The 26,543-nt window shown below is 31.0% G+C and overlaps 5 protein-coding genes across 7 annotated transcripts; 3 read left to right on the top strand and 2 right to left on the bottom strand.

The window, feature by feature from the left end:
• Positions 1 to 6,558: 6,558 nt before the first annotated feature.
• ALDH3H1 (aldehyde dehydrogenase 3H1) lies at positions 6,559 to 13,051 on the top strand. Of its 2 annotated transcripts, XM_012222912.3 has the most exons (10): positions 6,559 to 6,960; positions 8,552 to 8,620; positions 8,748 to 8,844; positions 8,944 to 9,150; positions 10,368 to 10,483; positions 10,628 to 10,732; positions 10,817 to 10,989; positions 11,090 to 11,180; positions 11,566 to 11,715; positions 12,634 to 13,051. In XM_012222912.3, exons 1-10 carry the CDS (start codon positions 6,727 to 6,729, stop codon positions 12,871 to 12,873), a joined length of 1,482 nt encoding a protein of 493 aa, XP_012078302.1. In that variant the 5' UTR covers positions 6,559 to 6,726; the 3' UTR covers positions 12,874 to 13,051. The 2 variants fall into 2 exon arrangements, with proteins under 2 accessions (XP_012078302.1, XP_089582079.1); XM_089725953.1 differs by lacking the exons at positions 6,559 to 6,960; positions 8,552 to 8,620; positions 8,748 to 8,844; ... (1 more) ...; positions 10,368 to 10,483; positions 10,628 to 10,732 and having other exon boundaries at positions 10,801 to 10,989.
• A 446-nt stretch (positions 13,052 to 13,497) lies between these two features.
• Positions 13,498 to 15,312, bottom strand: LOC105639041 (uncharacterized). Its single transcript, XM_012222977.3, has 3 exons — positions 15,098 to 15,312; positions 14,117 to 14,559; positions 13,498 to 13,995 (listed from the first exon to the last, which is right to left on the bottom strand). Exons 1-3 carry the CDS (start codon positions 15,293 to 15,295, stop codon positions 13,551 to 13,553), a joined length of 1,086 nt encoding a protein of 361 aa, XP_012078367.1. The 5' UTR covers positions 15,296 to 15,312; the 3' UTR covers positions 13,498 to 13,550.
• A 2,188-nt stretch (positions 15,313 to 17,500) lies between these two features.
• On the bottom strand, positions 17,501 to 18,456 carry LOC105638983 (guanine nucleotide-binding protein subunit gamma 2). The gene is made up of 4 exons (XM_012222911.4): positions 18,065 to 18,456; positions 17,919 to 17,971; positions 17,783 to 17,827; positions 17,501 to 17,697 (listed from the first exon to the last, which is right to left on the bottom strand). Exons 1-4 carry the CDS (start codon positions 18,239 to 18,241, stop codon positions 17,622 to 17,624), a joined length of 351 nt encoding a protein of 116 aa, XP_012078301.1. The 5' UTR covers positions 18,242 to 18,456; the 3' UTR covers positions 17,501 to 17,621.
• A 729-nt stretch (positions 18,457 to 19,185) lies between these two features.
• LOC105638982 (mraW methylase family protein) lies at positions 19,186 to 22,157 on the top strand. The gene is made up of 5 exons (XM_012222909.4): positions 19,186 to 19,627; positions 19,731 to 19,967; positions 20,084 to 20,152; positions 20,897 to 21,089; positions 21,352 to 22,157. The coding sequence occupies exons 1-5, from the start codon at positions 19,253 to 19,255 to the stop codon at positions 21,765 to 21,767; spliced, it is 1,290 nt and encodes a 429-aa protein (XP_012078299.1). The 5' UTR covers positions 19,186 to 19,252; the 3' UTR covers positions 21,768 to 22,157.
• A 680-nt stretch (positions 22,158 to 22,837) lies between these two features.
• Positions 22,838 to 25,908, top strand: LOC105638981 (DUF1997 family protein, putative (DUF1997)). Of its 2 annotated transcripts, XM_012222907.3 has the most exons (8): positions 22,838 to 22,976; positions 23,783 to 23,896; positions 23,985 to 24,300; positions 24,670 to 24,715; positions 24,864 to 24,952; positions 25,087 to 25,145; positions 25,354 to 25,485; positions 25,624 to 25,908. In XM_012222907.3, the coding sequence occupies exons 2-7, from the start codon at positions 23,823 to 23,825 to the stop codon at positions 25,454 to 25,456; spliced, it is 687 nt and encodes a 228-aa protein (XP_012078297.1). In that variant the 5' UTR covers positions 22,838 to 22,976; positions 23,783 to 23,822; the 3' UTR covers positions 25,457 to 25,485; positions 25,624 to 25,908. The 2 variants fall into 2 exon arrangements, with proteins under 2 accessions (XP_012078297.1, XP_012078298.1); XM_012222908.4 differs by lacking the exon at positions 22,838 to 22,976 and having other exon boundaries at positions 23,557 to 23,896; positions 25,344 to 25,485.
• Positions 25,909 to 26,543: the final 635 nt, after the last annotated feature.

The following is a 26,543-nucleotide window of genomic DNA, read 5'->3' as shown; positions in this document are numbered from 1 at the left end:
ATCCAATTAAAGTATATATTTAGACGAAGGAATAAATTTTAATTGATAGATATAGCTTAAAAAGAAAAAGAAAACTCATAATTATCTAGTTATATTTTTAGTTGTAAATAAATTTTAGAGAGTAGATATAATTAAATATTCTACAAAGAAAGCACTTTGTCCCTTTATAAATATACCCGACGTGAATCCATATTTAATCGAATGATTGTATTCAGATACTGGATGAATTAACAAAAAAATAACTCAAAATTTTTTTTTAAGATCAAAGCTTGAAAAATTTAAACACAAATATTTAAAAATGTTAATTTTTTTAAGTATTGGAGAAGGAATTTAAATTTTGAATCTATTATTGTACTGTATATATACTTATCACCATCATTGAATTTCTTATCAAATCAGGTGAAAAGGCTCGCGAGGATTGTTTGGATAGCTTATAATTTATAAATACATATGAAAATTATTATTATATTTCATAAATTGTATTTAGTATATTATTAAAAAATTTATTTCCTTACAGGTTATTTTATTAGATTATAAGTAATAAGGTTAACATTTTAAAATATAGGTGATTAGATATTTGAATTATTTAATATATTAAATTTTATTTGTTATTTAAATTTAATATAGATATAGATTCAAGTAATCCACTCAGAGTTCATAATTTAATTAAATGAATCAAGACAAACAATCAAATTCAATGTTATAGAAATTCTCTAACATTTAGGCTTTGAATCAAGTGAGGTTAGATTGTGTGGTGTGCGCCTATAGTAGGTATTACGAAGGTCTTAGTGAGAAAAAGAAATGCATGTCAATTTGAACCTGTGAACATTTTAAATTATTCGGAAAAAAAATGTTATAGATAAATGATGAAAAAATTCAATAAATTGACATAGTTTTCACTAAAAGAATAAATTAAAAAAATAGATAAATAGAATAAAAATAAAATTTATTTTTCAAAAAAAAAAAAAAAACAAATAAGAAGAATTCAAAAGGGAATTGAAGAGGCTAAAAAAATAAAAGAAAAAGAAATAGATACTGAATTTGACTAGATACAATGAATTTAACCCTAACTTCTTTTTTGTTATTTGGATTCTTGTGAGGATGCCACTTTAAGGCATATTTAATGCTAACTTGAATTGTTTTTATTTACTATTTTTATGCATAATGCTTATCACATATGAGAAAATAATCTGTTTTGAAATATTTTTTTACATTTATTGTTTTAACGAGTGATAAATGTTTTTTTTTTATGTTTACTCTTCATATATGACCAATAATTACTACTTCAATTTAATTTTTTTTGGAGAATTAATATTAAATTAACGCAATATAGTCAATTTACTCGATAATTTATTGTAACTTAGACACATTTAATGATTTTTTTAAGGAATGTGAAATTCTAAATGCGACGTGTATTATGGAGCAGAGAGTAGTAATTGCCACATCAGAAAAATTGAAAGATTTAAAAAAATTGCTCTTCAATGATAATATCTATTTGGTATGTGAAGTATCAAAAAAACAAAAAATAAACGTTATTTACCACACTTATTTTTAAAGGGTCTATTAAACAATATAAACATTTATTATTCCATAGTGATTGGTTGCATACTGAATTGTCAGCAGAAAAAGAAAATAAAAAAAAAAAAGGATAAAAGAGGATTCAAAATGAGCAAATTGAAGAGAAATTTTTAAAATTCTACATCTATAAATAAACATTCAATCACATTATCATTCACACATTCTATTATATATAATATATGCGTCACAATCCATGTTAGCGTTAAAGATGCTCTTATAATAATTTTTTCTATAAGTCTTACCAAATTCTACATTTTTAGCATTTTTGTAAACTTATAATATGAAAAAAAAAATTATGAAAGCATTGCAAACATGATATGAAATGGCATGCAAATCTATAACATACAAAATGAAAGAGCGATTAACGGTGGATATACAAAATGAGATTTTAATATTTAAAAATATTTTTAAATGTATATAAATATATATCCAATGATTTCATTAATTATTAATTACCATTAAAAGAGGGGATCATGACAACTCACCACCAACATCAAACATGCAAGTGGGTAATCATTAATGATGTAAATTAAATTCTTAGTATTATCTTATCACACATATATTATTAGACTATATGCTGAGGGTGCACGTAATCTCGTATTAAACCATTATCAGGATTTATGAATTTTTTAAATTAAAATAATATTATTTGGTTTTATTTTTTTAAGCAGTTTACATATAATATATCAAATACAGATAATAAAATATAATTCAAACTCTAAATTAATATTTCCTTAATTTGACTTGTATATAGATTAAGAAAATTTCAGTAATATAATTAAACTATAATTTTCGCTTCATTTTTTTCTAGTATATACCCTTATTAATATTCATAAATATTAAATGATCCATATTAAATTTTTCTTGAAATATTTGATTAAATGAAAGTTAAAGATTAATTGATATGTTAATTTCGTTTATATAAAGATATAATTAATGATAATATAATAATTTGACTATTATATTTATTGACAAAAAAGCATATTAAGTAAAGGTAAAATAATAAATTTTAAAATATCATTTATTTCTAAAAAAGAAAATAGAATAATAATTTGTGACGAATGCAAAAGAAAAATAAGATAAAATGTATTGGTACATGAAAGTGATCTTTTTTTTCTATTGTATGTGCTATGGTTGGTAGCTTTGGCTTTCTTTGGAAAATCAACGATCCATCCAAAAACAGGCAGAGAAATTAGATTTGATGTCTCCACTATCCAGGTAGTCCGAAGGTGAAACTATTCACCCTCCAATAATGATCTTGTGGAATATTGAAAATGTATTTTCCATGGAAATTATGCTCCCTTTAAATAAATAATTTTATATAACCAATTGTATTCTGCCACATCAGCTTTTATTAGCAAAATTTTATACATTTTCAGTAAGGAAAATATAGAGCCAGAATGTTAAGTTATGAGTTGTAATATCAAATTTGTGACGAATAATAATTAAAAACTAATAATTTGTGACGAATGTAAAAAAAAAAAAAAAAGATAAAATGTATGAGAAGGAGAGAGTATATATTAATTCAAAAAATAAATTAATAATTTTGGTTTGTTGGACGTCTTTTTTATCTTTCGAAACTTCTATTTCATGAATTTTGAAATATTAAAAAGAGAAGCGACTAATTACGACTAATAAATAAAGAATGATGAATGAAACTAAAGTTATATTTGCAATAATCATATAACGAGCGACATTTGATCTTTTTATTAATAAACATAGATTCATATGTATTTTTAAGTTTTAATTTACATGTATAGATAAATACCATTTATAGTTTGATTTAATTACTCAAAATCAAAATTGAGGTTGAATTGTAAACTTTTTTTTTTTTAACTTATAAATTAAATATCTTTTTTCAATAACCAAATTGTGGTCTAGTGTCTTTTATTTGATTAGTTTGATTCTACGGTTTACACTGAAAAATAAACTTTATTACATGATATTGGAATTTCATATTCATAATTAAAAATTCATGAATGAATGCTTACTTTAATTAATTAGCATAAAAATATGTATTATATTTTCAGTTTTTTTTTTCTGACTTAAGTGATTTATGCTCAAGATTAAACAATTCTGATATTTGATTTCATTTTTATTCAATATTTGTATGATATACATTAGTCAAAAAAAATATTTTTATGATATATGAAAAATTAAATAAAATAAAATTTGAATTTTAAATTACAAACAAATACTTATAAACTAATACTTCGTTTAGACTTTTCCATTGAAGTTATATATTTTAATTATTTAACACTTGCCACTGCCGTGCATATTGCACCATAGTGCGCAGACTGCGGATCGCAGCGCCTTGTTTGTTGTACCGCTCGCTCTTGACGGTCTCAACAGAAATACCTAACTTTACGCCACCAGATGAAGAGGGCCACCGGCTCCAGCGTACAAGAATTCTTCGGGCACGCAATTGTCAACATCACATGGTCATGTCTGGTTAACGCCGACTACAGTAGCTATTGATAATTATAGTGATTATAATATAGTTTAGAATTTTGGAACATATTAATTTCAATAAATATTTATATTAATTACACTTAGGTATCTTATATTAATATATTAATATAGTAAATTAATATTAGATTCCTTATATCAATATATTTGGAATAACTTTTCATTTTATTTTTATTCAATAAATGTAATTATCTTTACCGAACTTTTCTTATATAAAAATTAATTTTTTAAAATTATTAAGTATTAACAATAAATTAAATTGAATTCTTATATCTTTACCATATTTAACAATGTAATTTTTTATTTTATTAAATTAAATTTAAAATTTATATTCTTACTATATTTAATATTCATATTTAATATATTATATATAATTTTTTATTTTATCAAGATTGAATTCTTTTATTCTTACTATATTTAATATATACACTTATCTAGTATATAATATAATTTTTTATTTTATTCAGTAGAATTTTTGATTTTAATAAGAAATTGATATAACTAATTAAAATTAAATTATCTTTATTATTTCAAGTAATAAAATTAAAATTCTTAAACATATCGTATTCTTAGCATATTTAATATGTACCTTTATTTGTTTCTCAACCAATAAAATTAAAATTTTTTAAAAAATATTATGTTCTTATCATATTTAATACATACCTTTATTTGTTTCTCAACCATTAAAAATAAAATCTTCAAAAAAAATATTATATTCTTATATATTTAATATATACCTTATTTAGAATATAATAAAATTTTTTATTTTATCCAATAGAATTTAAATTTAAATTTGAAATTAATATAACCAATCAAAATTAAGTTACTTTTATTTTTAACCAATAAAATTAAAATTCTTTAAATATTTTTATCAATACATAACTCATTTTTGAAATCCAAATGTTCCATTTTCCGTTCTCACGAAATAGTAAACTCTAATTATTATTCATTTCAAAAAAAAAAAAAAGATACAGACAATAATTTGGGACAAATAAAAAAAAAAAGGACAAAAATTATGGGACGCAAGGAGTAATGAGTAATCTTTATTTGATGTCCCCAAAGGGATATGGAAGGAGTAATCTTTAATTGCGCAAGAGCGATTTCAAGTTTCAACTAAAGATAAAGGCCTGATTGTTAAAATTCATGTGGTACAAATTATACTATTTTAAAAATAAATTTTATAAGAAAAAATTATAATTTAATTTGTGCCTATATTTTATCAAAATTAATTATCTTGTTTTTTTATTTTTTAAAATACATTATTTTGTTTCTATAATTTAATACCATTAAATAATATTGTCATTCTGTCCAATTTTTTCAATTCCACGGTACAAGTCAAAGGAAAAATAAACAATAATATAAGAGGATAAGTATTTTGCTTGCCCAAAATGCTCAAACAACTCTGCAAAATCACAGCAGAACAAGGTAACTATGAAATTGAAAAATTTATCGTTTTGTAAGCCAAATGGAAGAATTTTATGGAATATTTGCTTTATTAAGCTCATTGATGTCGTTTTGCTGGCCATGTACATGCATATTAGCGTTTTGTAAGCCCTTTTCTACCTCTGTCTAACTTTTTTTTTTTTTTTTCTTAGTAAGAAAAAGAAGGAAAATAATTTTTTTTGATGCAGAGAATAAAGTAAAGATTAATGAGAAATTAATTGGGTCAATAGATTAAAGGTATTGAAAAAGAGCTTCAACGTATCTAAGTGCAGAAAGAAACATCAAAAGTTTAATTTTTTTAATGGTTTTGCTGTGAAGTGATTAAATATTGTGAGCACACTATGATTTTGATGATTATTTTTATTGTAAAATATTGCTCATGGAGAAAATATAGTCTTAATCACCGTGCTTCTATTTTATCTAATATACTCTTTTTTTTTTCTCAAAATATAAATCGTTTAAAATTTTTACACAAAGATTAAGAAAGTGATTAATTGGACGATTACAAACTCAAGAGTAAAATTATCTTTTATTTCAATCAATAGTTACTTGTGAAAATATTTATTATATCTAATATAAATAATGATAAAATAAAAAAAATATCATTTATTACTCCTTATAACACTTCAAATGACTTTACATTTTGAATAAAATAATTATTTAAAAATGAATTATATTTTGACAAAGAGACGGTATTACTTTTTACCCATATTTTGATGCTGTTTGACTTTATTGTCCCTCCGCCAAATATTTTGGATATCAAACGGTAAAAACCTGATGAAATCTAACAACAAGCAGCGTAAGGCTTCTAGAATACCTTTGTTTTATTTCAGTTTAACAAAATCTATCTGTATCAAATAATTCTCAAAACCTATAAAAAATTTACCTCTTTGATGTCATGCAGACCCAACTTTGCTTGTCTCAAAATATAATTAAGAGAAAATAGATTCCTCGTTAATTATGAATATCAAATTTAATTAATTTGCTAATTTCACAACATCAATCCAAATCAACGTCTCTTGATAATTCCTATAAAGAACACGTCGAGCCAAACAGCTCCTTAATATGCTACAAAACACCACGTCCAGTCATCGTTGCCGGCGTATTTAATACAAACAAAAACATTCGCTTCAGTCCTCTCTCTCTTTCTCTCTCGCTGTATTTATCTGTACACAGACTTCTTTTCCTTATCAACCGATCCTATTGATTCTTTTTCTTTTTTGAGCTGGTGAAATAATGGCTGGAAGCCAGGACGCGAAGAAGGAAGTGGTGGTGTTCGATGCGGAAGCAGCGAGGGACTTAGTCAAAGAGCTTACCGGCAATTTCGCTTCTGGTAAGACTCGGAGCTATGAGTGGAGGGTCGCTCAGTTGAAAAATATGCTCAAGTTGTGCGATGAAAACGAGAAAGAGATCGTCGAAGCTCTTAGACTGGATCTTTCCAAGCCTGAACTCGAGTCAACTATCTATGAGGTCAGTATAAGGATATCCGTTTCTTCTTCTTCTTTGGATGTTTTTGAAATTTAAGTTGAAGTTCTACCGGTGGGTGGATATGAAAGTGAAATATGACTTGTAACGAACACTGCAGAGTGAATATAATTTGACTTTTTTTTTTTTTTTCCATTTTTGTTTAATTTGGGTGAAATTGAGGTGTGTTTGATGACTTGAAATCGACTGCAGAAGGAGGATAATGAATTTTCAAGCACCTGGTATTGGATTGATTTCCAATTTTGATGTTACTGCAGTCTGCAATTTCTTTACATTCTCTTGGTTTTGATTTAATGCGTCTACTTTTTGATTGCATAACATTTTGGTCCCATTTTTTGTCGCACTTTAATGTGAATACCAATGTCTCTGACTTAAAAATTTGGGTTCCGTGTACTATGGGTCAGGTCTAATATTTCTGCAAACTGTTGGGAGCAGCATTAATGGCATTTATTAAGTTAGCATCTGGATAAATATGCTTTCTCCACTGAACGAACTCGTGTGGTCTAGTCAATATATAGTAAAACAACGAAAGAAATATCGATTTCTTTTCCGGCCATAAAGATTTTTGTTTTCCGAACTTTTTTTTTTCTTGGGCTAATGTGTTAATTTCTTTGAAACTCTGTTTTTCTGAAGATGGGAACCAGTGATACACAACTTAGGAGTTTATTAAAAATTATAAATAGTAGCAAATGCCATGCCCTTACTAATTTAGAATATTGAAACTGGTTTACAGATAATCAATGCATATTTTTTCGAAATGGGAGGTAAATAAATATAATGATGTATTGTAATGCTTGTTATTAGAATGGCTGGACGGTAAAAACCATTACCAAAGTCTGGAGTCTAGATATTTCAAATTGTATTATTGTGCAAAATCAAAGGATAATGTGGAATTGAAAATTGTGGAAAATTGTTTATTTCTGTGGATTGGTGAACAACTTTCTTTCAACAGCTATTTCACGTTTATTATGAACACAGAATCACTTGTTAACATTTGTTTGAAACTTCATTAGTTTTTAAAGTTTTTTCCCCTTAATTGTGGAGGATAGCTTTTGGGTTGCTTGAAAGTAGCTTTTCCTTAGATCGCTTAACATGCAATTTAACTCAGTTTCCATTAATTGATACAGTAGCAATCAGCTAAGAGTAAAGGTTGGTTCTAGGTTCCTTTGTTGCCAAATTAAAACACAAAAGCCACAGAACATTCTCAGCCGGAGAACGTACTGACATTCTTAACGTGATAATAGTAGGTGTTGCTAGCAGAGCCATTGAACCAGTAATAGTAGGTGTTGCTAGCATAGCCATTTTTACCTGGAGATACAGTTTGTGTTTTTCTGTTAGAGATCGTTACTAATTTTGCACTCCCTTTTTGTTCTGGTAAACTTAATTGGTACGATCCTGTGTTTGGGCGTGTGGTGTGCTAAAATCTGCGTGTGTACAGAATCGAAATATTGGAAGCAGCTATGAATTATAAAGTAGAGCTAACTTGCCTCGTGAAAGTTGCTGCGCATTATAAGTGATATGTGATATACTTATAACTTTATTCATCAAGTTAATGGGAACAACTTCTGTTGTGCAGATAGCTTTGCTCAAGAACTCATGCAAACTGGCACTTAAGGAACTGAAACATTGGATTAAGCCCGAAAAGGTAGAGATTTTCCCCATTCCCTCTTGCCCCATCTCTTTAAAGAACTTCGCCACTAGTTTTACTTGCTCTACATTATTGTTTTTATGGTCATTGGCTTGATTTCAATCAAAATATCATTTTATTGTAGGTGAGGACCTCATTGACTACTTTTCCTTCATCAGCTGAAATAGTATCAGAACCATTGGGTGTTGTATTGATAATTTCAGCATGGAATTACCCTTTTTGTACGTTTTTGTTGCAATTCGATGTGTTATTTCCCCCTATCTTATGTTTTCTGTTAAAATTTATAATATTGAAATCAAATTCTCCTGTCTCTTCTCTAGTGTTGTCTCTTGATCCAGTCATTGGAGCTATCGCAGCTGGCAATGCAGTGGTCTTAAAACCCTCAGAAGTCTCTCCAGCCTCATCTTCATTGCTTCTAAAACTAGCCACAAAATATTTGGATAGCTCTTCCATAAGGGTTATTGAAGGGGCCGTAGCTGAAACAACTGCCCTGCTGGAGCAAAAGTGGGACAAAATATTATACACAGGTCAATTCATTTATTTCTCTTCCCTTTTCTTTGACAGTCAATGGTAGATTTCTATAGTGCAAATTATATACTGCTCTTCTAAAATGATGCAGGCAACACTTGTTAAATGTCAAGCAAGGGGTAAATGGATTTTTCAGTCTTGATAAATATTTGAAAAATTTCCAGTTATCCATTTAGTTTGAAGTACTACAGACATCTAGCGCTTTAGTTTTGCAATAATGATATTTGAATTGAGTGAAGATCTCATAAAAAAAAAAAAATCAAAACTTACATGAGATTGTCGATAATCAGATGGAAGTCTAGCAGGTTAACATTGGTGAAGATTGAATAAGAAATCAGGCATAGCAGGAGAAGGTTGGCAAACGAAAAGTTAAATTAGAAAAAGAAGAGAAAAACAAACACAAGTATTGTATACGGTTTGCAAGTTTCACTTACATCCATGACTGCATCTATTTTTTCAATATTACAAAGAAGAGTAATACATCCCTATTTATGGACATCAAGATCCAAAATACTTGTACAAATAGGAAATACATACTTACATCCCAGTAGGTGCTGCCCCTGCATCCCAGATACCATTCTGGCGGGCTTAGTGTCCCACGTCCCTCCCCTTCACTGAGTTCCTGTAGTAAAAAAAGTTACCTTCTTCTTGTAAGCATTTGTGCATGTCAATCTTCTTTACTGCCTCTCAAAGCAGGGAGTAATCGGAGGCTATATGAGAAGTTTTCTATGGCTTGTGGGCACTGGGGAGGAACGGGTTTTAATGTTGCATGATCAACTTAAGTTTCTGTAATTTATAGGTGAGGGTAGTTCGTTATTTAGATTGTTGCACTCAGACAGGCAGGATTTGGGTGGAAGTGATTTTGGAGACTAACAGATTGGGGCCTTAACATGAGGAAATTTATTAGGACTTAGGATTATCACTTCTTTTATTTTGTGCAAAGTGTCTTGCCTATGGCTCTGCTATTTGGTTATAGTATTGAAATCAGCTTCAATTATCTTTTGGTGTATTATATTGGAAAATACTAAATTTTCAGGACAACTTAAATGTTGTTTAAATATTTGATATTTTAAGTTATTTTGTTGAAGTAAACCTTGTAGCTAAGAGGAAAACTGAACTGATGCTTTAAAATTTGACCTTGAATGCTGTTCTTTTGTTTTTGCCCTAGGTTTAATAAGCCATTGTATAAATCAATAATTCATCCTTAAATTTGCAGGGAATGGAAGAGTGGGACGTTTTGTGATGGCTGCTGCTGCCAAGCACCTGACTCCTGTTCATTTGGAGCTTGGAGGAAAATGTCCAGTCATAGTTGATGAAGGCATCAATTTACAAGTTAAAATTCTTTTCTTGTGTGCGCTTGTGTATGCATTTGCTTTTCTGAACAAACTGCTTTTTTTTTTTTTTAATTACATTTTGTTAAATATGGTACCATAATTAAGTTTCATGTCCACTGACACATTTGTCTTCATCTCCAAGGTAACAACTAGGCGAATAATTGCAGGCAAGTGGGGTTGTAATAATGGACAAGCTTGTATTTCTCCTGATTACATGATTACAACGAAAGATTATGCTACGAAGCTGGTAATATTTAGTGTCATTTGAATTTCTGTTCTTATTCTTTTTCTTTTTTGAACTTCTATCTATCTATTTTTTTTCTTCATTCAGGTGGAGTCATTTAAAAAAGAACTAGAGAGGTTTTATGGAAAGAACCCATTGGAATCAAAAGACTTGTCCAGAATTGTGAATTTCAACCATTTTTCTCGTTTGACTAAGCTACTGGATGAGGATAAGGTTTCTGGTAAGATTGTCCATGGAGGTGAAAGAGACGAAGTAAACCTGTGAGTTCTGCTGAGTGTCTGCTCATTGTTTTCTTGGTTCATAGTTTGCTTAGGAGCAAAGAGCTTCTCACTTATAAATGCTTGTTCCTCTGAATGGCAGGAAAATTGCTCCCACTCTCTTGTTGGACGTCCCACAGAACTCTCTGATAATGAAGGAGGAAATATTTGGTCCTTTGCTTCCTATTGTCATGGTAAAAGCCAAGAAATACTGCCTTTTTTTTTAATCACAGAGGAAAAGTTATTTAAATCCATATTCCACTAGAATATTAGTGCGATGTGTTTCACATTTGGGGAAAAACCATGACCTATACATGCGAAATAGTACTTCTCACCACAATGGAAAAGCAGGATATTTGTTTTTGCCGGAAATGAGCTATATTAGGAAATCACACTCCATTTCAGTAATTTTCTTCTGCTTGGGCTTGTGAATGAAAACAGGGATTAATCATTGCAGTTTCTTGGAAGCGATGATTATCTAAATTATAAGAATCTTAAGTCTATTGTCTTTCACTTATTTTACATGAAATGGTTATTATTTAATTTATATATATTCATATTCTTTTCGGTTTGAAACAGGTTGACAAAATTGAAGAGAGTTTTGATTTGATAAACTCCGGAACAAAGCCACTTGCAGCTTATTTATTCACCAATAACAAAAAACTCAAGCAACAGTTTGTGATTTCTGTCTCTGCCGGGGGTGTAGTTGTCAATGACACTGCTGTCCATGTAATTATTATTTCTGGATCTTGTAGAAGATAGTTACATATATGTATATGCATGCATAATTTACATACCTACATATTCTTATGGCACCCAAGTACATCTCTATGATAACATAACCATTCAGTGCATCTGGCACACGAGTTGCAATGGCGCATATACCATTTTGCATATGTTTCTGAATATCATTAAGTGCTGTTTGAGTTATCATACATGCATTGAATGGCCATTCTCAGGTGTATCAGCTACATCTTTGATTTGGGGGGTCAATGGATTACCTGTACCAAATGTTGTTCTTAGTTTGGAAATTCTTTTGGCTAGATATTATTGTAATATCAGGAAGCAATCCATCATTGCATTTTACTTTGATGTCATGGTAATAAAACTTTGACTGGGCTCCTCACTCTTGAAACTAGCCAGTCAAAATAATGCAAGAGCACTAACTGGGGCAAGTGTACACCTTCTGCAAAGGGAAAGAATATACTATTGTATATCTCATCTTTAATTCTAACATAGTAGTCATTTGCAATGATAGTACTGCTTGCTTGTATTATTCCTGCAAATTAAAGGCACGAGCTAGTTGCCTTTTTTCTTTTTAATGTGAGTCGGTATTGCATAGCGTTGTGGAAGTCAACAGCACTTGAAAATTTTTTTGTGGATTCAGGCACTTCATGTTGGCTGATATGAACTTTGATTTCTGCTTTAGTTGCATATGTTTCTGCTTCCTTCCAAGTTTGACCCAACATACTTCTTTGATCCTATATGGGCATTCCCTTGTTGAGAATCAACAAACATTTGCAATTCATTCTCATATCACTGGCATGTATCGGGGTATTTTCAGATTTAATATCATAAAACTGGATACTAGTTAATATCTAAAAGATAATTTGTACTTTATGTCATAATTTGTACTTGATGTTGCAGCTTGCAGTTCCTACTCTACCATTTGGTGGTGTTGGGGAGAGTGGAACGGGTGCATACCATGGCAAATTTTCTTTTGATACTTTTAGCCATAAGAAGGCAGTCTTATATCGAGGTTTTGCTGGCGATGCACCTGTTAGGTATCCGCCATATTCTAGTGGAAAGATCAGGTTGCTGAAGGTTTTACTTGGTGGCGGTATTTGGGATATAATCCGTGCTCTATTTGGCTGGGGTAAGGCTTAAGAAGGGTCGTCCATAATATAAGTTTAAGGTACTCGGACTTTGTAAATTATTTTTTCCCTTTTACAATTTAAATAGCAACAGTATTCATGGGTTGGTTGCTACTTGCTACAGTTGATGTCCGGTACTTAATCATTATTTAGCTTAATTGTTAATACCAAAAGTGTGATGTTTTTACTTAGATATGTGAAATTATTTAGATATGCTGTGGGGTGTGGATTCATTCTCTACTTAATCATCTTACCTTTCATCTCTACATATGCTCTACCAATTACCAATTTTAATGTAAATAATAATTATTATTTACATGCAATTTTACATAACTGAGCTTTGAATTTCTTAATTTGTTTATTTGGTTTGTCTGCTCTGTATAGAATTATACCAGAAAGTTCTGATATTGAATTTGATGGAAACTCAGAGACGAGGTACTTGTGATTTATGAATATCAGATGCCATTAATATTCTGCATCTAATTCTAGTATTCAAGCATTTTTCATACGAGTTAAGCCCAATTATTTCTCAACCAGCTTTTGTTAGATTAGGTGTTAGATGACCAGTTGTAGAAGTTCTAAGCATATTTTTCGAGGATGTTTTGGGTTTTAGCGTATTGGTGCCATGAAAAAGAACTGAAACCACAAAACAGAGGAAATGAAATCTTTAGCTCAAGAAAACTGAACAATTCAACAAGAGTCCTCTAAAATACTAAGAATATCAGATCGCTGTTTGTCTGTAAGTTGTTCTGGGAAATCAACTAGGAATATGACTTTCAAATTTCCTCTCTTTCCTTGCTCTCTTGTGTTTGGCATACCTTGTTCTCTGATAATTTTCTCATAGCCAGGGTAAATAATATCATTGATCATCAGAGTCATGTTTTCTCCGCCTAACAAAGGGATTAAAATTTCACAGCCTGTTAGAGCCTGTACTAAGGGGATTTCAACTGCAATCTCCAAATCATCTCCTTCTCTACGAAACAGAGGATGCTGTTTCTCAGCAATCACAAAAGTTATATCTGCTGGGCAACAGCCGGGTCTTTCATTTCCCATTCCTTCAAATGTTATAGTTGTTCCTTCTTTCCATCCTGGCTTCACATCTATTGTCAGTATTTCCTCTTGTTGAACTGCTTTCCTGTCAAAAACCAAAGACAGGATAGGCTTTTCAGAAGAATGTTTTTGACATAAATGATTCAAAATAAATGATATCTTAAAAGCCAATATCCGATAGAGCACATGAAAGATTAGAAACAAACCCTGTGCATGTAAGAACTTCTCTTGTAACCTTAATCTTCTTCATGCATCCATAACACAACTCCTCTAGCGTGCACTCGAGATTCTTTTGAACAGCTTGAGGTTTTATCATCCCTGTTGAATTTGAAAACATAATAGGAGCGGTGCTCCTGCCGCTTGCATTTCTTGAAAGAGATGAGGTAAACCCATAATTTGATTCGTTGTTCGCCTTGCTCGCGCTTCTAGTTCTAGACATAAATGATGGTGTTGGAGAGGGACTCCTACGGCTCCCATTTCTTGATAGGGAAGCAGAAAAACGTGGAAAACAATAACTATCCACGGTTTTACTCCTGTAAATGTGTCTAGGGCTTACAGGACCATTGCTTTGCATGCTATCAGAATTGTATCTATAACTGTGGACTCCATTCATTTTTGGCTTTCCTGTTTCTTCCCCAGTGTCCTGTTCCTGCATATGTGGAACATGATGATTACGCTTGAAATATGGAAGAGGATATCAATGCTTTAGGATATTTTATTGGCCTAAGGCATAAATTTGACCCCCAACATGATTATTCTTATGGCTCCTTGAACTTTGCAAGGATCTAATCACTACACTTTCATATTTTAATAATAATTATGTCTCTTATCAAAATGAATTATGAGAATGTAGGTCATGATTGAACCCAGAAAAAATATCATGCCTTACGCTTTTACATGTGTATGTATGGTCATGATGGTTTTCCAAAATTTAAGAGACACAAGTCAAATTTATCATTGGTCATATTTTATTTTATGATGTAATTAAGAGAATATAAATATGACCCATGCAAGAAGCATTTCACGTTTGTGTGCTCTGAGAAAGGTTAATGTATGTAGCCTTCTCCCTACTTTTGCAAAGAGGTTGTTTCCCCATGACCTCCAAATTACAAATGGAGCGACTTTAGCATTGCACCAAAGTCTTCCGTTATGTAATTAAAAGAGTGGATTGGGAAAAATATAAATACCTGAGAAACTTGAGATTTTGCTTCAGGTTGTGCGGCTTGGCATGAAGATTGAGAATTTGAACATGATTTCTTTAAATGACGCCATTTTAAAATTGTTGATATGTAAAGTTTATAGAAAGAGTTCAAGCTTAATTTTTTCTTCTTCTTATCAGAAATGGGAGCACCTGTTGGTATGCCAAAAATCTCAGGATGATCCATTCACCATGAGAAAGACAAAAGAAAAGGAGAGAGAAAGAGACTTACAAAGAATTACTATTACCACAAGAATTCGTGGCTACCCAAACATGAAGCCTTTTTATTAGCAGAATTCGGAAGATGGAAAGGTTAATCTTACACATTACCCTTTACGTTATTATTATTATTATTGTTATTATTGTTATTATTATTATTATTATTATTTTGTCTATTAAGACTTAAGTAGTAGAAGGTTATGGGATTATGGTTTGAACTGTGTTCTACATTTCCTTCTACTTTTAGCAAGTTTGTTATAAATTTTCCAACTGTGTTTTTAATTTTTATTAGGAGATGGTATCAGCCTAGCTATAGAACAACATAAGCAATATTCTGTTTAACCTTTTACTATCTTGATCATTTCTTGGATTTGTCCAAGCTAAAATGAGCCCGTTCTTGTTTTAGGTTTTACAACTTTCACTCTCTATAAGTGTTTTTTTATGAATAATGAATTTAGGAGATGTTTGATTGGGGAAAAGTAAATTAAGAAGTGTAACTTTTTAAAAGATGCATAAAGTCTATTCGTATTATCAATTCTATTGTCCCAAAAATAGATTATTTAACTTCCTTTACACAGTTCCTTTACAGTTGTTTTTTATAATTTGAGAGTATTTTACTTTTTAAAGAGTTCATTTGCATACTAAACATGTTCAAATTATATTTTTTAAAAAATAATTTCCATAGAAATATACTTTTGAAAAAGTATGCTTCCAAAAAAAAAAAAAAAGATCATTTTGAACTAAATAATTCCTTAGTGAGCAGCAACTTAAAATTATCTTGCATTTTTTCCAGCGAAAATTTTGACCAGAGATTTCTTTTCTTTGTCGAGGACCGTATACAAGGTTGGAATTTTAGTCACTTATCTTGAATTTTTATTTTATTGTTAAATTATTCTTTTTTTGAATAATTATATTTGTAGTGTATTTAATTTTTCAAAATTTTAATTTCACTATCTAATTTTTTTTAATCAAATACTAACATTCTAAGCAAGTGTATTTGCACACACAATTACCTAGCGATGTGCATGAGATTACAAAAATTTCAATTTATCTCAAAAGACTAATTTTAAAATGAAACCGTTTTTTGATTACTATAGCAAATGATTAATAATTACTGTAACATAGGTCAAATCAGATAAAAAATATTTATGGATTTTAATACTTTCTATAATTCAATTTGATTTTAAATTCTTTGTAAATCAAAATTATAAATTTGATTAAATATAATTTTTTAATCAAATCAAATGGACGCATGTACATCCATGATTTTAGCGATATCGTGCTAAATTTATATCATAAAGTATTAGTAATAATTGAGTATGACAATACAAAATGTCGTCTAAAAAAAAAGAGTACAAAATGCGCGGCAATACAAAAACAGAATAAACCTATATTATCGAAAATTGAACCTGCGACCTCTCATAGCAAAGCCTTCATATATTATATATTCCACATTAATCCTATGCTATAGTAAATAAATTCCAATTTTTGTATCTTCTGTATATAATCTGAGAGTTTAAGGAACCTTTTGAATCAATTTATATATTATTAATTGAGATTAAATATTCTATTCAAACGAATTCAAAGCTGCACCTCAGCCATTGGCTCCCTCCATAATGTTTGCCCCAAAATTAAGTTCCTCCCTTGTAGAATGGTAGTCTATCTTCATGGTTGCAACCCAACCACTACAAATGAGAGTGTGATGTTCGACTTAACAAGAAGCTCACGCTGCTGGGCGTGGCAATGTTAGTCGATCTTAATGCATCTTGTCTTTTAACAAGAAACAGATGCAAGCTAAACATGTTCATGTCTGGCCTGCCAACTTCAATTTGTGCAGACTTTCAGACCATGATCGTACAACAATTTTTAATATAGTTAGCCTTTGATCTAAATTGTCATTTCTATTATTTATAGTATTTAGTAATGCAATATTTATTCGGTGTTTTGAAACATTTGTTCAGAGATTTGAAAGTATGGATTATGAGCAAAACATATAAAGTACTTCTAACAACTAATTTCGCCAATCTGGAAGCTGATTCGAATATAACAGTCATGGTAAGTTAAAAAAAAAAAAAAAAAATGATGTGGCAAATTTTTTGCAAAAAGCCTTGGGATTTGCACATGATTTTATTTCAATGGAATGAAAGAGATAATAGTAACAGAATCTCATAGATTAGACATATCAAGATAATAAGATGATGAATGATAAATTGATAACATCCGATGACTTTCTTTCCCTCCCAAAAAAAAAAAAAAAAAAAAAAAAAAAAACAGAGATTGTTAGACTAATTAGATTAGATCCACCGTTTTCTGACGTTTTGACCTCCTCGGAACCACCGATCCCAGCTGATATCCGTCGTTCCTCTGCTCCTGAAAAACAAAAACGAAATACTCGTAATTATATGTAATGCAAAATTAATTAAATTGTGATTAATTAATTACGCAGAAAGCTTACAGTGGAAGCAAGGGATCTGGAATGGATTCAACACTTGAAATCAGTCTGCAATTAAAATTAACATTTTAATTTCACAATTCACCAAAAGGAAAAAAAAAAAAAAAAAAAGTAAAGAGCTTAATTAGTAATTGCTTACTCTTTACAAACAATGGAGGATTCACCTAGTGTTTCAAGTTGGTCCAGCTCCTCCTACATAATTAAAAGTAAACAAAAATAGAAATTGTTTAAATAATTTTAGATATTGTTTATTAAGAAAAGAAAAAGAAATTAAAGGAGTAGAACCTGAAGGAAAATAATTTGGTTTTGGAGATGTGAAATAGCAGCAGCCATTCGATGTTTTCCAAGAAAACCGTTATTCTCTGTTTTAGGAAAAACTGTGAAGGATGGCGGTGGCGATGGAGGCCGCTCTTCCATCCTTGGCTCTCCTGCTGGCGGCGAGGGCTGATGATGATTATTCATTACTGTTGAAATTCTACGATGGAGAAACAGGAAATTAAGAAACAAGAAGAAGAGAAATGAAATGATTAAAGGCCGTGGACCAGGTAAAGTCGAGAGAGAGAGAGAGAGAGAGAGAGAGGACTGATAAAAAAAGCAGATGGTCAAAAGGAAAGAAAAGGAGGCTTCAGTGACGCAGACAATCGACAATGGCCACTAGGTAAAGTATGATCAAATTGAATTTATATTATAAAGAAGGGATGAGGAAGACAGGCTGTGTGTGACTGTGAGATTTAGGATAAAATGGGGACCATTTAGGATAAAATGGGGACCCATCATCACCTTCCCCAGCCTCTTCATCGCCCAATAAATTAAATTCATCCTCCAATGTTCGTTAACTACCACCATCAATCCACACCAAGTCATTTGTCAAAATCTATCATAATTTTGCTTTACTTTGAATAATTTTAAAATTTGAAAAATTAGTTTAATTATATTTTTTTATGTTTATTAAATTTTATAGTGTAATTAATTTTTAGTAAAATTGTTGATGTTGTTACTCAGAATTTCAATATGCTTTAATTTTAATTTGTCACATTATTGAAACCTATTTTAATTTAAAATAAATAGTATATTTTCTGTTTTATAAAAATGTACTCACCCTATTTTATTTGCACAATAATTTAATTTCTCTTTTAAGAAAATTATAATCATTGTATTTTTTTTTAAATACAAAGATTCTTTTATTTGTATGAAAATTCAGTAATTAATTTAAATAACGTATGAAAATTCTTTTATTTGCTCTAGAAAATATAGGCCAAAATCTCTAACAATGTTGGAGATGGGCCTTCTTTTTATGGTGAAATCCTTGGGCCTAGGAGATGGCCCTCTAAAAAGGCCCAATTTAAACACTGGAAGCCCAAATTTTAGGGCTGTTTAAAGTTCAGTTTAATTAAATATCGCAATTTCGCGAATTGGGAACGAAGGATGGGTAGATAGGTAGCGGAACCCATAACAGCAGAGGTAGAGCTGCCAATGGCGAAGCAAATGGTGCGGTGTTTTTTACATCTTCCGCTTTCATCTAGAGCTCTTTTTTCACCTCCCGTTTGCTTTGCCACCAGAGCAGAGAGAACCACAGCCACCTCTACTGCTAATTCTATTAGCAACAAGAAGAAGAAGAGTAAGAAGAGTGAGGAGAAGAAGAAAGCAGAGTTAATAGCGGTAAGGAGGGAAAAGGAGAAGAGAAGAACTCGTTCTGATAAAGAATTTGGTTCTTCTTCTTCATTTGATTTTCACAATAATGGAAATCATATCCCTGTTATGCTTGGTGAAGTTGTTGACGTCTTCTCTTCATTGAATCTTCGCTCTTTTGTCGATTGTACTCTTGGCGCCGCCGGCCATACCTCCGCCGTCAGTATATTTCCTTCCTTCATTTTGAGTAACTGATATTAATACCTTGTTTGTTTATTTATTTATTTATTTATTTTTGTAATGTTCAAATATTGTTTAACAGATAATCCAGGCCCATCCTGAACTGGAAAATTATGTAGGGATGGATGTTGATACAGTTGCACATGCCAAGGCTCGAGCTTGCATTGATACTTTACTGCATTCTCATTCTAACTTGAAAGCACACACATTTCTGAGAAATTTCAAGCACATAAAGTCTGTATTGGCGGAGGTTGATCCAAGTCTTTTGCATTCTGGAGTTGATGCTATCTTGATGGACCTTGGAATGTCATCCATGCAGGTCTTTTTACTCTTTCTCTGTTTCTGATGAGAACTGAAAACCATATCTTCCCCCATTTGAGTTATACACCATATTTTACTCTTCAGTGCCTAAAACTTTACCCTTTTTGTTTGCAGGTGAACAATCCTGAAAGAGGGTTCAGCGTTCTTGCTAATGGACCCCTTGACATGCGGATGGACCCTCAGGTATCTGCTGCTATAAAACTCTTGAACAATTAATACGTGTCCCTATAATTTACATTAGTTATTTTTAAACCACATTTTATCACCATAATGATTTCACCTTTTCGACAGAGAGTTGTGTTTATTATTGTCAACAATGTCTTATTTGAAAGTGCGGAATTTACCAATCTGTTTAGTAGGGCATAACATTTCATTTAACCCTAGTTGTAAACTTCACCTATTGTTATTCATGCTGAAAATGGAGACAAATCTAACAAGAGATATTGGTGAAAAAAGTTGTCAGGGAAGAGAAAAAATAAAGAATTGTTAAGAATGTACGGCTAGATATGTAAATTATAATGAGCTTTCTTAGTGCTCCATATCTGAAGGAAAACCTTACGGATGTATGCCATAATTTAACTGGTGAGAAAATCTCATTGGTGATATTCTTGATTCTTTTCCCACTTTTCCACTGGTGTTTGATTCTTTTTCCCAAAATATGATTGTTGAATAAATTAAGTTGTCAAATTCTCCATGCATGGTTTAGGCAATTTGTTTCCTTGTAGTTTATCATTTACATTGTGATTTATATATTTTCTTTGTAATTTCTTATAATGGTTAGCAGAGGGACGGAAGCTGGTGATCAACTGATATTCAAGGACCCTAAATTTACTTTCTCTTCCCTTAAATTCTTATTGATCTTAATTTTGATTGTTTCGTAATGAATAATTTCTATTAATTTAACTGACTGGAACAGGCATATGACAGGCGAGTCTGAAAGCAGAAGACATATTAAATTCCTGGCTCGATACAGAGGTGGGCAGAGTTCTACGGGATTATGGGGAAGAAAGCAATTGGCATTTGTTGCAGAAGAAGATTGTTCAGGCTCGTTTACGTGGTGGTTTGCATTCCACTGGTGATCTTGTAGATCTCATTCGTAGTTTAACTTACGGGATGAGAGGTACAACTTCCTAAATCTGTTTCTTGGTTTTTGATTTTCTCTATTTCTCAAACCTTTGTAGTTTGTACAACATGGTTAAACAAGTTTATACTTTTCATTATCCCTAGTTCAAACTCTCTGTATGAAGGGGTTTTTTTTTTTTTTTTTTTAAGGGGGTTAATATTACATAGAATACTTATTTGTAATGATAAGGTGATGAATTGAAAAATTGATTAGTGCAATAGCTTTCTGAATAAATAAAATTTTTATTGAACTTCTACAGGGGGGAGACAAGGCTGGATAAAGATGGCAACACGAGTGTTTCAGGCTCTGAGGATAGCTGTTAACGATGAACTCAACACTCTGGAGAAATCCCTTAATGCTTGTTTTGAGTGCCTTGCGCCTGGGGGAAGGCTTGCTGTCATCTCTTTCCACAGTTTGGAAGATAGAATTGTGAAACAAACATTTCTTAAGATCATTGAAACTGATAGAGAGAATGCAAACGTACAAGGGAGAGACGAAAAAGACTTACAAAAGATTGAAGATGAGAGTGATAAAAAAGAAACATGGATTAGGTCAACAGTACATGGCCGCAATGGAACAATCCTCACAAAGAGACCGATAACACCATCAGAAGAGGAAGAAAGGTTGAATCGGAGGAGTAGAAGTGCTAAACTCCGAGTGATTGCCAAAGGTTAATTGTAGAATAATTGTCCACGGAAGCGCTCGAGTATTAGGCATTTTGATTCACTTCTTAGCTACCCATCTGCTATCTATGCATGCATAGGAAATGAATTGTATAAACCATTAGAAGGAAATGGAATGAGCAGAAGAGGCAGCTTTACTGGCATTGCTGATCAATTCATGGAAATTAGGTCGGAGAATTTCGAAACAGCATCCGTGCGTGTCTCCAGGTTGTACATGAGGACATCTTGTGCCTGCTGAAAGAGTGGAAATCAGTAGTCGTGAAGGAGACAACGGTAGTTGGTTTGTTATTAGAAATTGAAATTGTAGATTTTTTCTTAACATTATGTTTGGATTAGATAAGTATTTGAAAATAAAAATTCACCCAAAATTTCATTCGGAGTATTTTAGTTGAAATCATATGGTTTCAGATTTATGATTTCACAACAGAGGAATATTCACAATATTAATTTAGTGTAAAGAGTGAATTTGAAACTACATTTTAACCTAACGTCAAATCAAATAATGCATTATGAAAAACAAAAACAAAGCGTGATAAAATTAACTTGTGAAATTCACTATAATAATTAAAAATTAAATAATACTTTCAAAACTATTAATCATTAATAATTTGTGTAAGCCTAATGTAATGGAATGAGTTATTCTAGTCATTATATTTATATGTTGCTTGTTCTTTCCATATCTTTTCAATGTCACACTTGGAATTCTAATGATTTTCAAATGCTAAACAATGAATTTCATTATCATTTAAAGCAATAAAGAAGAGACTTTGATCTTTGACGTATTAAAAAAATAATAATAATATTTTTGTTGTGTAGCACTTTCAAAATAAAGACTTTAACCTAACAAATTCAATAAAAATAAAATCATTATAAATAAAAAAGTATTTTCTTTTTTCTTTCAAAAAAAGAAAATAAAAAATCTTACAAGTAAAAGAACGCGTAAGTGGCTTTTGCCAGAAAAACGGTGCCATAATATAATTATGAATAAAAAGGCGCCAAAATTGCTGTTTTGCATGCATGTTGTTAATGTTAGTTACGTATTAACATTCAAACAACCAGCACAGCACATATATTACGTTTGCTTTTCCTACTTTGATCCATCTCCTCCTTTCTTTCTCTCTTTCTTTACTTCGTCTCTTCCTTTTTGCTCAAGAAGAGAGAAAGCATTGGAAGCCTCTGCTCAGAGACTTTGAATAAACAGGTAATATGGTTGAAATCTTAATTTTGTTTTCATAATATGTTTGGTTGTAATTAGTTATTGCAAATTACTTATTTTGATCTTGTTTAGATGAGATTACTATTATTTACTATACTAGTTGAGTTTTAATCAATTTCTTGATATGCTGATTAAGAAATACCTTAATAATTACTTTTAATATTTTAATTATATTAAAAAGTATTTATTTTGTTATCACTTATCATATAATAAAAATTTTGGATGAATTTTACTAAATAAATTTATTTATTAATCAAATAAAATTCAAATAATTATTTGGCTTTTCTATTAAGATCTGGTAATAAAATTGAAATTTACACGATACTGCTTAGTTGAGATGGCTAATGCACATGTCTAGAACCAAAAGAAAAAAATGTTTTTTAGATTCAAATTCCCATCTCCTTACCATTTATAATTTGTTTGCATTTGCTTTAAACCGATTGCAGAACCTTCCAGAAAAAATAATAATAAAATTGAAATTTACAATAATATGTAATAATACTAGAATACAAGTTACTGCTATGCAGAACTCTCAGTTAATAAGAGAGCATATTTATATAAATAGATGACTTAGAAAAAGACCAAAAAAATTTTGTCCTTTCAAACTGGATCATCCTTGAAAGTAAAAACACTTAGAAGACTAACAATTCTCTTTCTTTTTGAGACCTTTTCCTCGATTTTCGAGCAAAACCCTGATAAAACTTTAGATACTTTAATGGGTTTTGATTTTCACACTCATCAACTAATTTTCCGGTTTGTTTGGGTTGTTGGGTTTGATTATATCCAAATAGCTCTAACCCAGAAACAGGAAATCAGTGGTGACTGGTGAGGATGATGGCAATGACAACAAGCAGTAACAAATGGAAATTAACCACATTCCCATCTTTGACCACCAACACAACAAGGTCTTTCTCTGCCTTTTTTATTTGCAAATTTTTTTTTCCTCTTTGATTCTTAATTTGTGTTCTGATATTTTGAATTTTCTTTATTTAGGAAGAGAATGGAAAGAGTTAGGGTTTTTTCAGTGCAAAATTCAAAGACAGCAAATTTATCTGCTGCAACAAGGCGAAGAATTATTTTGCCAATTAGTGAAGATGGGTACAGAATTGCTGAATTTCTAAGTCACCCATCTGGGATTGAAGCTTTGTTAAATTCAAAGTCACTGGAAAGTTACGAATGGATAGAATCCAATACATATAGGTGCATTCTGCCAAAGTTTCAACTGCTAAACATTGAAGCAGCCCCTGTTATGGACTTGAGAGTTATCCCAACAGAACAGGATTGTACCGTTGAGATGGTTTCTTGCAAGGTTAGCTTATCCTATCCCTATCTCTTTGCATTTTTGATGTAGTGGAAAACTACTACAAGGAAGAAAATGAAATGCTCTTTTTTTTTTTTTCTTCTTTTTATTGCACTTGATTTAATTAATTACATGGATCGACTGGATTCGGAAAATTTCTTGCATGAGGATCCCATTATATAATTAGGTCTCACTCTATATGTGATGATTTTAGTAAAATTTTTATAGAATTAAGATTCATTTAATTTCTGGTTCAGTTAATAGAGCTATGAGACAAATCTTTTGATGTTCATCATTTATTCATATAATTTTTGTTGTTATAAAGTATACATAAGCATGTTTAAGTTTCTAAATGTTGATTGGTGATTTAATATGTAGTTTCAAGGTTCAGTTCTCATGGAGAGCCAAAATGAACATTTTTCAGGTACTCATAGTATGGATCTTGTAACTTCTACCGGAACTGGATAGCTGTTAGAATGATGTACTGCAAATTAATTGTTATTTTGGTTACTAGTGCATTCTTTCAGTCAATAATGCATAAAACTCGTTTTCAACTTTGATTTAACTTGCAGCTTTCATGACGAATCGTGTGACGTGGAACACAACCGATTCTTCTGAACCATTCGTAGAGGCTGATGTGAATATCGATTTTACAGTCGAGGTTGTTAGTGTTCCACTTATAAATCAATATAGTTTGCTAACGAATTTTATGCTTCATATTCGTAAACATTACTCGGGTGTTTCTGAATTGATTCTTGTCTATTAATATTGGAGAAATGGTTGATTGTGATGTAGCTTTACTCTGCACCATTTACTTATCTGCCAATATCTGCTGTCGAAGGTCCCGGAAATTTGTGAGTAATATTACAACTACAAATTTGTAATCATTATGTGCTTGTGAATGTGATCTGAACTGTTTAAATTAGTCTTTCTTGAAATTTACTTTTTATATCTTTATCAAAATCAAATTTCATGTAATCTGAACAGGTTTTGTATATCAGCATTTGATTTTCTATCTGATTACTCTGCTGCTATTTGTCTAATATCTTCAGCATGTCACAGAATGATGCAGGCTTTAGTGGATAGACTTGTAAATTTGCTTCTGCAGCAAATAATGCAAGATTATGATAAATGGGCAAATGAACAATGCAAAAATGTTTCTTGAATTTTCTCTCCTCCTCTTTGCATGCTCAGGTAATTCCTTTGAACTTACCTTAACTGTTAATCCTAGCTTAGTCTCTGTAGTTCATTTTCTTCAGAACACTCTTTTGTCTGCAATAACAGTTTTTACTTCTGCATATTTGGGTTTTGATAAAGGATGGTAATGTGTAGGTGGAACCATTGATTTGGAGCTAACAAGAAGAGCAACGGACATTATGTCCATTCAAGTTTAAGGGAGTACACACAATTAAACAATTGGTCATTTATTAGAGCAAAATTTCCTCTCAACTTCTAATTGCTTTTATACCAACACTGGCATTAACATAAATTTCTTGTTAGTTACCCTGAAATATTGTCAAATGGCATGAATAAGGTGTAAAGGGTCCTCATGGTAGCAGTAGAAGTGTTGTATCACAAAGTAAATAATTTGATTTAATGAGTTATTTATTCATATTATTATTGAAGTGGAATATGGAACTGTGAATACCTATTTTTTACACTTGAATATCCAAAGCAGACCAAAAAAATCCCTCAAACCGGACCTGAACTGGACAAACCGAAAAGCAGTGCGAATACAATAATTCTAGTTCTTATTTTGAATATTTCAAAGAGATTTCATCTCCCTCCTTAATAGTCCAAAAAAACCCAATTGAGAAACAGGGGGTGTTAGTGTTACCATAATCCCATGTCTGTCTTGAGCAGATCTAAGCAAAATCAAAGTAATCATTCAACTTAATTTACCATCAGTGATACAAACTGAGGCAAATTCAACAAAAATAGCTGCTTTTTTGTAATTTTATTGACACTAACACTGACAAACATTGGAGGAAAAAAAGGAAAGATATGAACTTTATAAGCAAATGAACAATCCAAAAGAACACAAGAAAGCACAAAAGCCCTTACCAAGAAGACAATAAAGATATTAAGGAAGAACATCACTCTCAAACCTTGCCTCAACAAAAGAAAAGGTGCAGAGGCAATCCAAAAAGCCAAATATTTGGAATTAATGCCTCTGATATTGGACTTCCTGTGGTAATATCAGAACTATAAGCTTGATACCCAAGTTGACCAAATCTCATTATGGCCCCAAA

This window comes from Jatropha curcas, chromosome 9, assembly GCF_041381405.1.
Source record: "Jatropha curcas cultivar XTBG-Jc1 chromosome 9, XTBG_Jcur_1.0, whole genome shotgun sequence".
NCBI lineage: Eukaryota > Viridiplantae > Streptophyta > Magnoliopsida > Malpighiales > Euphorbiaceae > Jatropha > Jatropha curcas.
The sequence above is the reverse complement of the archived record's forward strand: the minus strand, read 5'-3'. Positions and strand labels throughout refer to the sequence as shown.

What these genes read in the sequence shown, in the direction of transcription:
- ALDH3H1 (XM_012222912.3), top strand. Translation starts at nt 6,727, where the DNA reads ATGGCTGGAAGCCAGGACGCGAAGAAGGAAGTGGTGGTGTTCGATGCG. An exon ending in GAAAGAGACGAAGTAAACCT is followed by an intron (nt 10,990 to 11,089) that starts GTGAGTTCTGCT and finishes TCTGAATGGCAG; the next exon opens with GAAAATTGCTCCCACTCTCT. An exon ending in CTTTGCTTCCTATTGTCATG is followed by an intron (nt 11,181 to 11,565) that starts GTAAAAGCCAAG and finishes GGTTTGAAACAG; the next exon opens with GTTGACAAAATTGAAGAGAG.
- LOC105639041 (XM_012222977.3), bottom strand. Translation starts at nt 15,295, where the DNA reads ATGGATCATCCTGAGATTTTTGGCATACCAACAGGTGCTCCCATTTCT. An exon ending in CAAAATCTCAAGTTTCTCAG is followed by an intron (nt 14,560 to 15,097) that starts GTATTTATATTT and finishes CCACATATGCAG; the next exon opens with GAACAGGACACTGGGGAAGA. An exon ending in GAAGTTCTTACATGCACAGG is followed by an intron (nt 13,996 to 14,116) that starts GTTTGTTTCTAA and finishes GGTTTTTGACAG; the next exon opens with GAAAGCAGTTCAACAAGAGG.
- LOC105638983 (XM_012222911.4), bottom strand. Translation starts at nt 18,241, where the DNA reads ATGAATAATCATCATCAGCCCTCGCCGCCAGCAGGAGAGCCAAGGATG. An exon ending in ACCAAATTATTTTCCTTCAG is followed by an intron (nt 17,972 to 18,064) that starts GTTCTACTCCTT and finishes TTAATTATGTAG; the next exon opens with GAGGAGCTGGACCAACTTGA. An exon ending in TCCTCCATTGTTTGTAAAGA is followed by an intron (nt 17,828 to 17,918) that starts GTAAGCAATTAC and finishes TTTTAATTGCAG; the next exon opens with ACTGATTTCAAGTGTTGAAT.
- LOC105638982 (XM_012222909.4), top strand. Translation starts at nt 19,253, where the DNA reads ATGGCGAAGCAAATGGTGCGGTGTTTTTTACATCTTCCGCTTTCATCT. An exon ending in ACATGCGGATGGACCCTCAG is followed by an intron (nt 20,153 to 20,896) that starts GTATCTGCTGCT and finishes GGCATATGACAG; the next exon opens with GCGAGTCTGAAAGCAGAAGA. An exon ending in TTTAACTTACGGGATGAGAG is followed by an intron (nt 21,090 to 21,351) that starts GTACAACTTCCT and finishes GAACTTCTACAG; the next exon opens with GGGGGAGACAAGGCTGGATA.
- LOC105638981 (XM_012222907.3), top strand. Translation starts at nt 23,823, where the DNA reads ATGATGGCAATGACAACAAGCAGTAACAAATGGAAATTAACCACATTC. An exon ending in TTGAGATGGTTTCTTGCAAG is followed by an intron (nt 24,301 to 24,669) that starts GTTAGCTTATCC and finishes TTTAATATGTAG; the next exon opens with TTTCAAGGTTCAGTTCTCAT. An exon ending in ATATCGATTTTACAGTCGAG is followed by an intron (nt 24,953 to 25,086) that starts GTTGTTAGTGTT and finishes ATTGTGATGTAG; the next exon opens with CTTTACTCTGCACCATTTAC.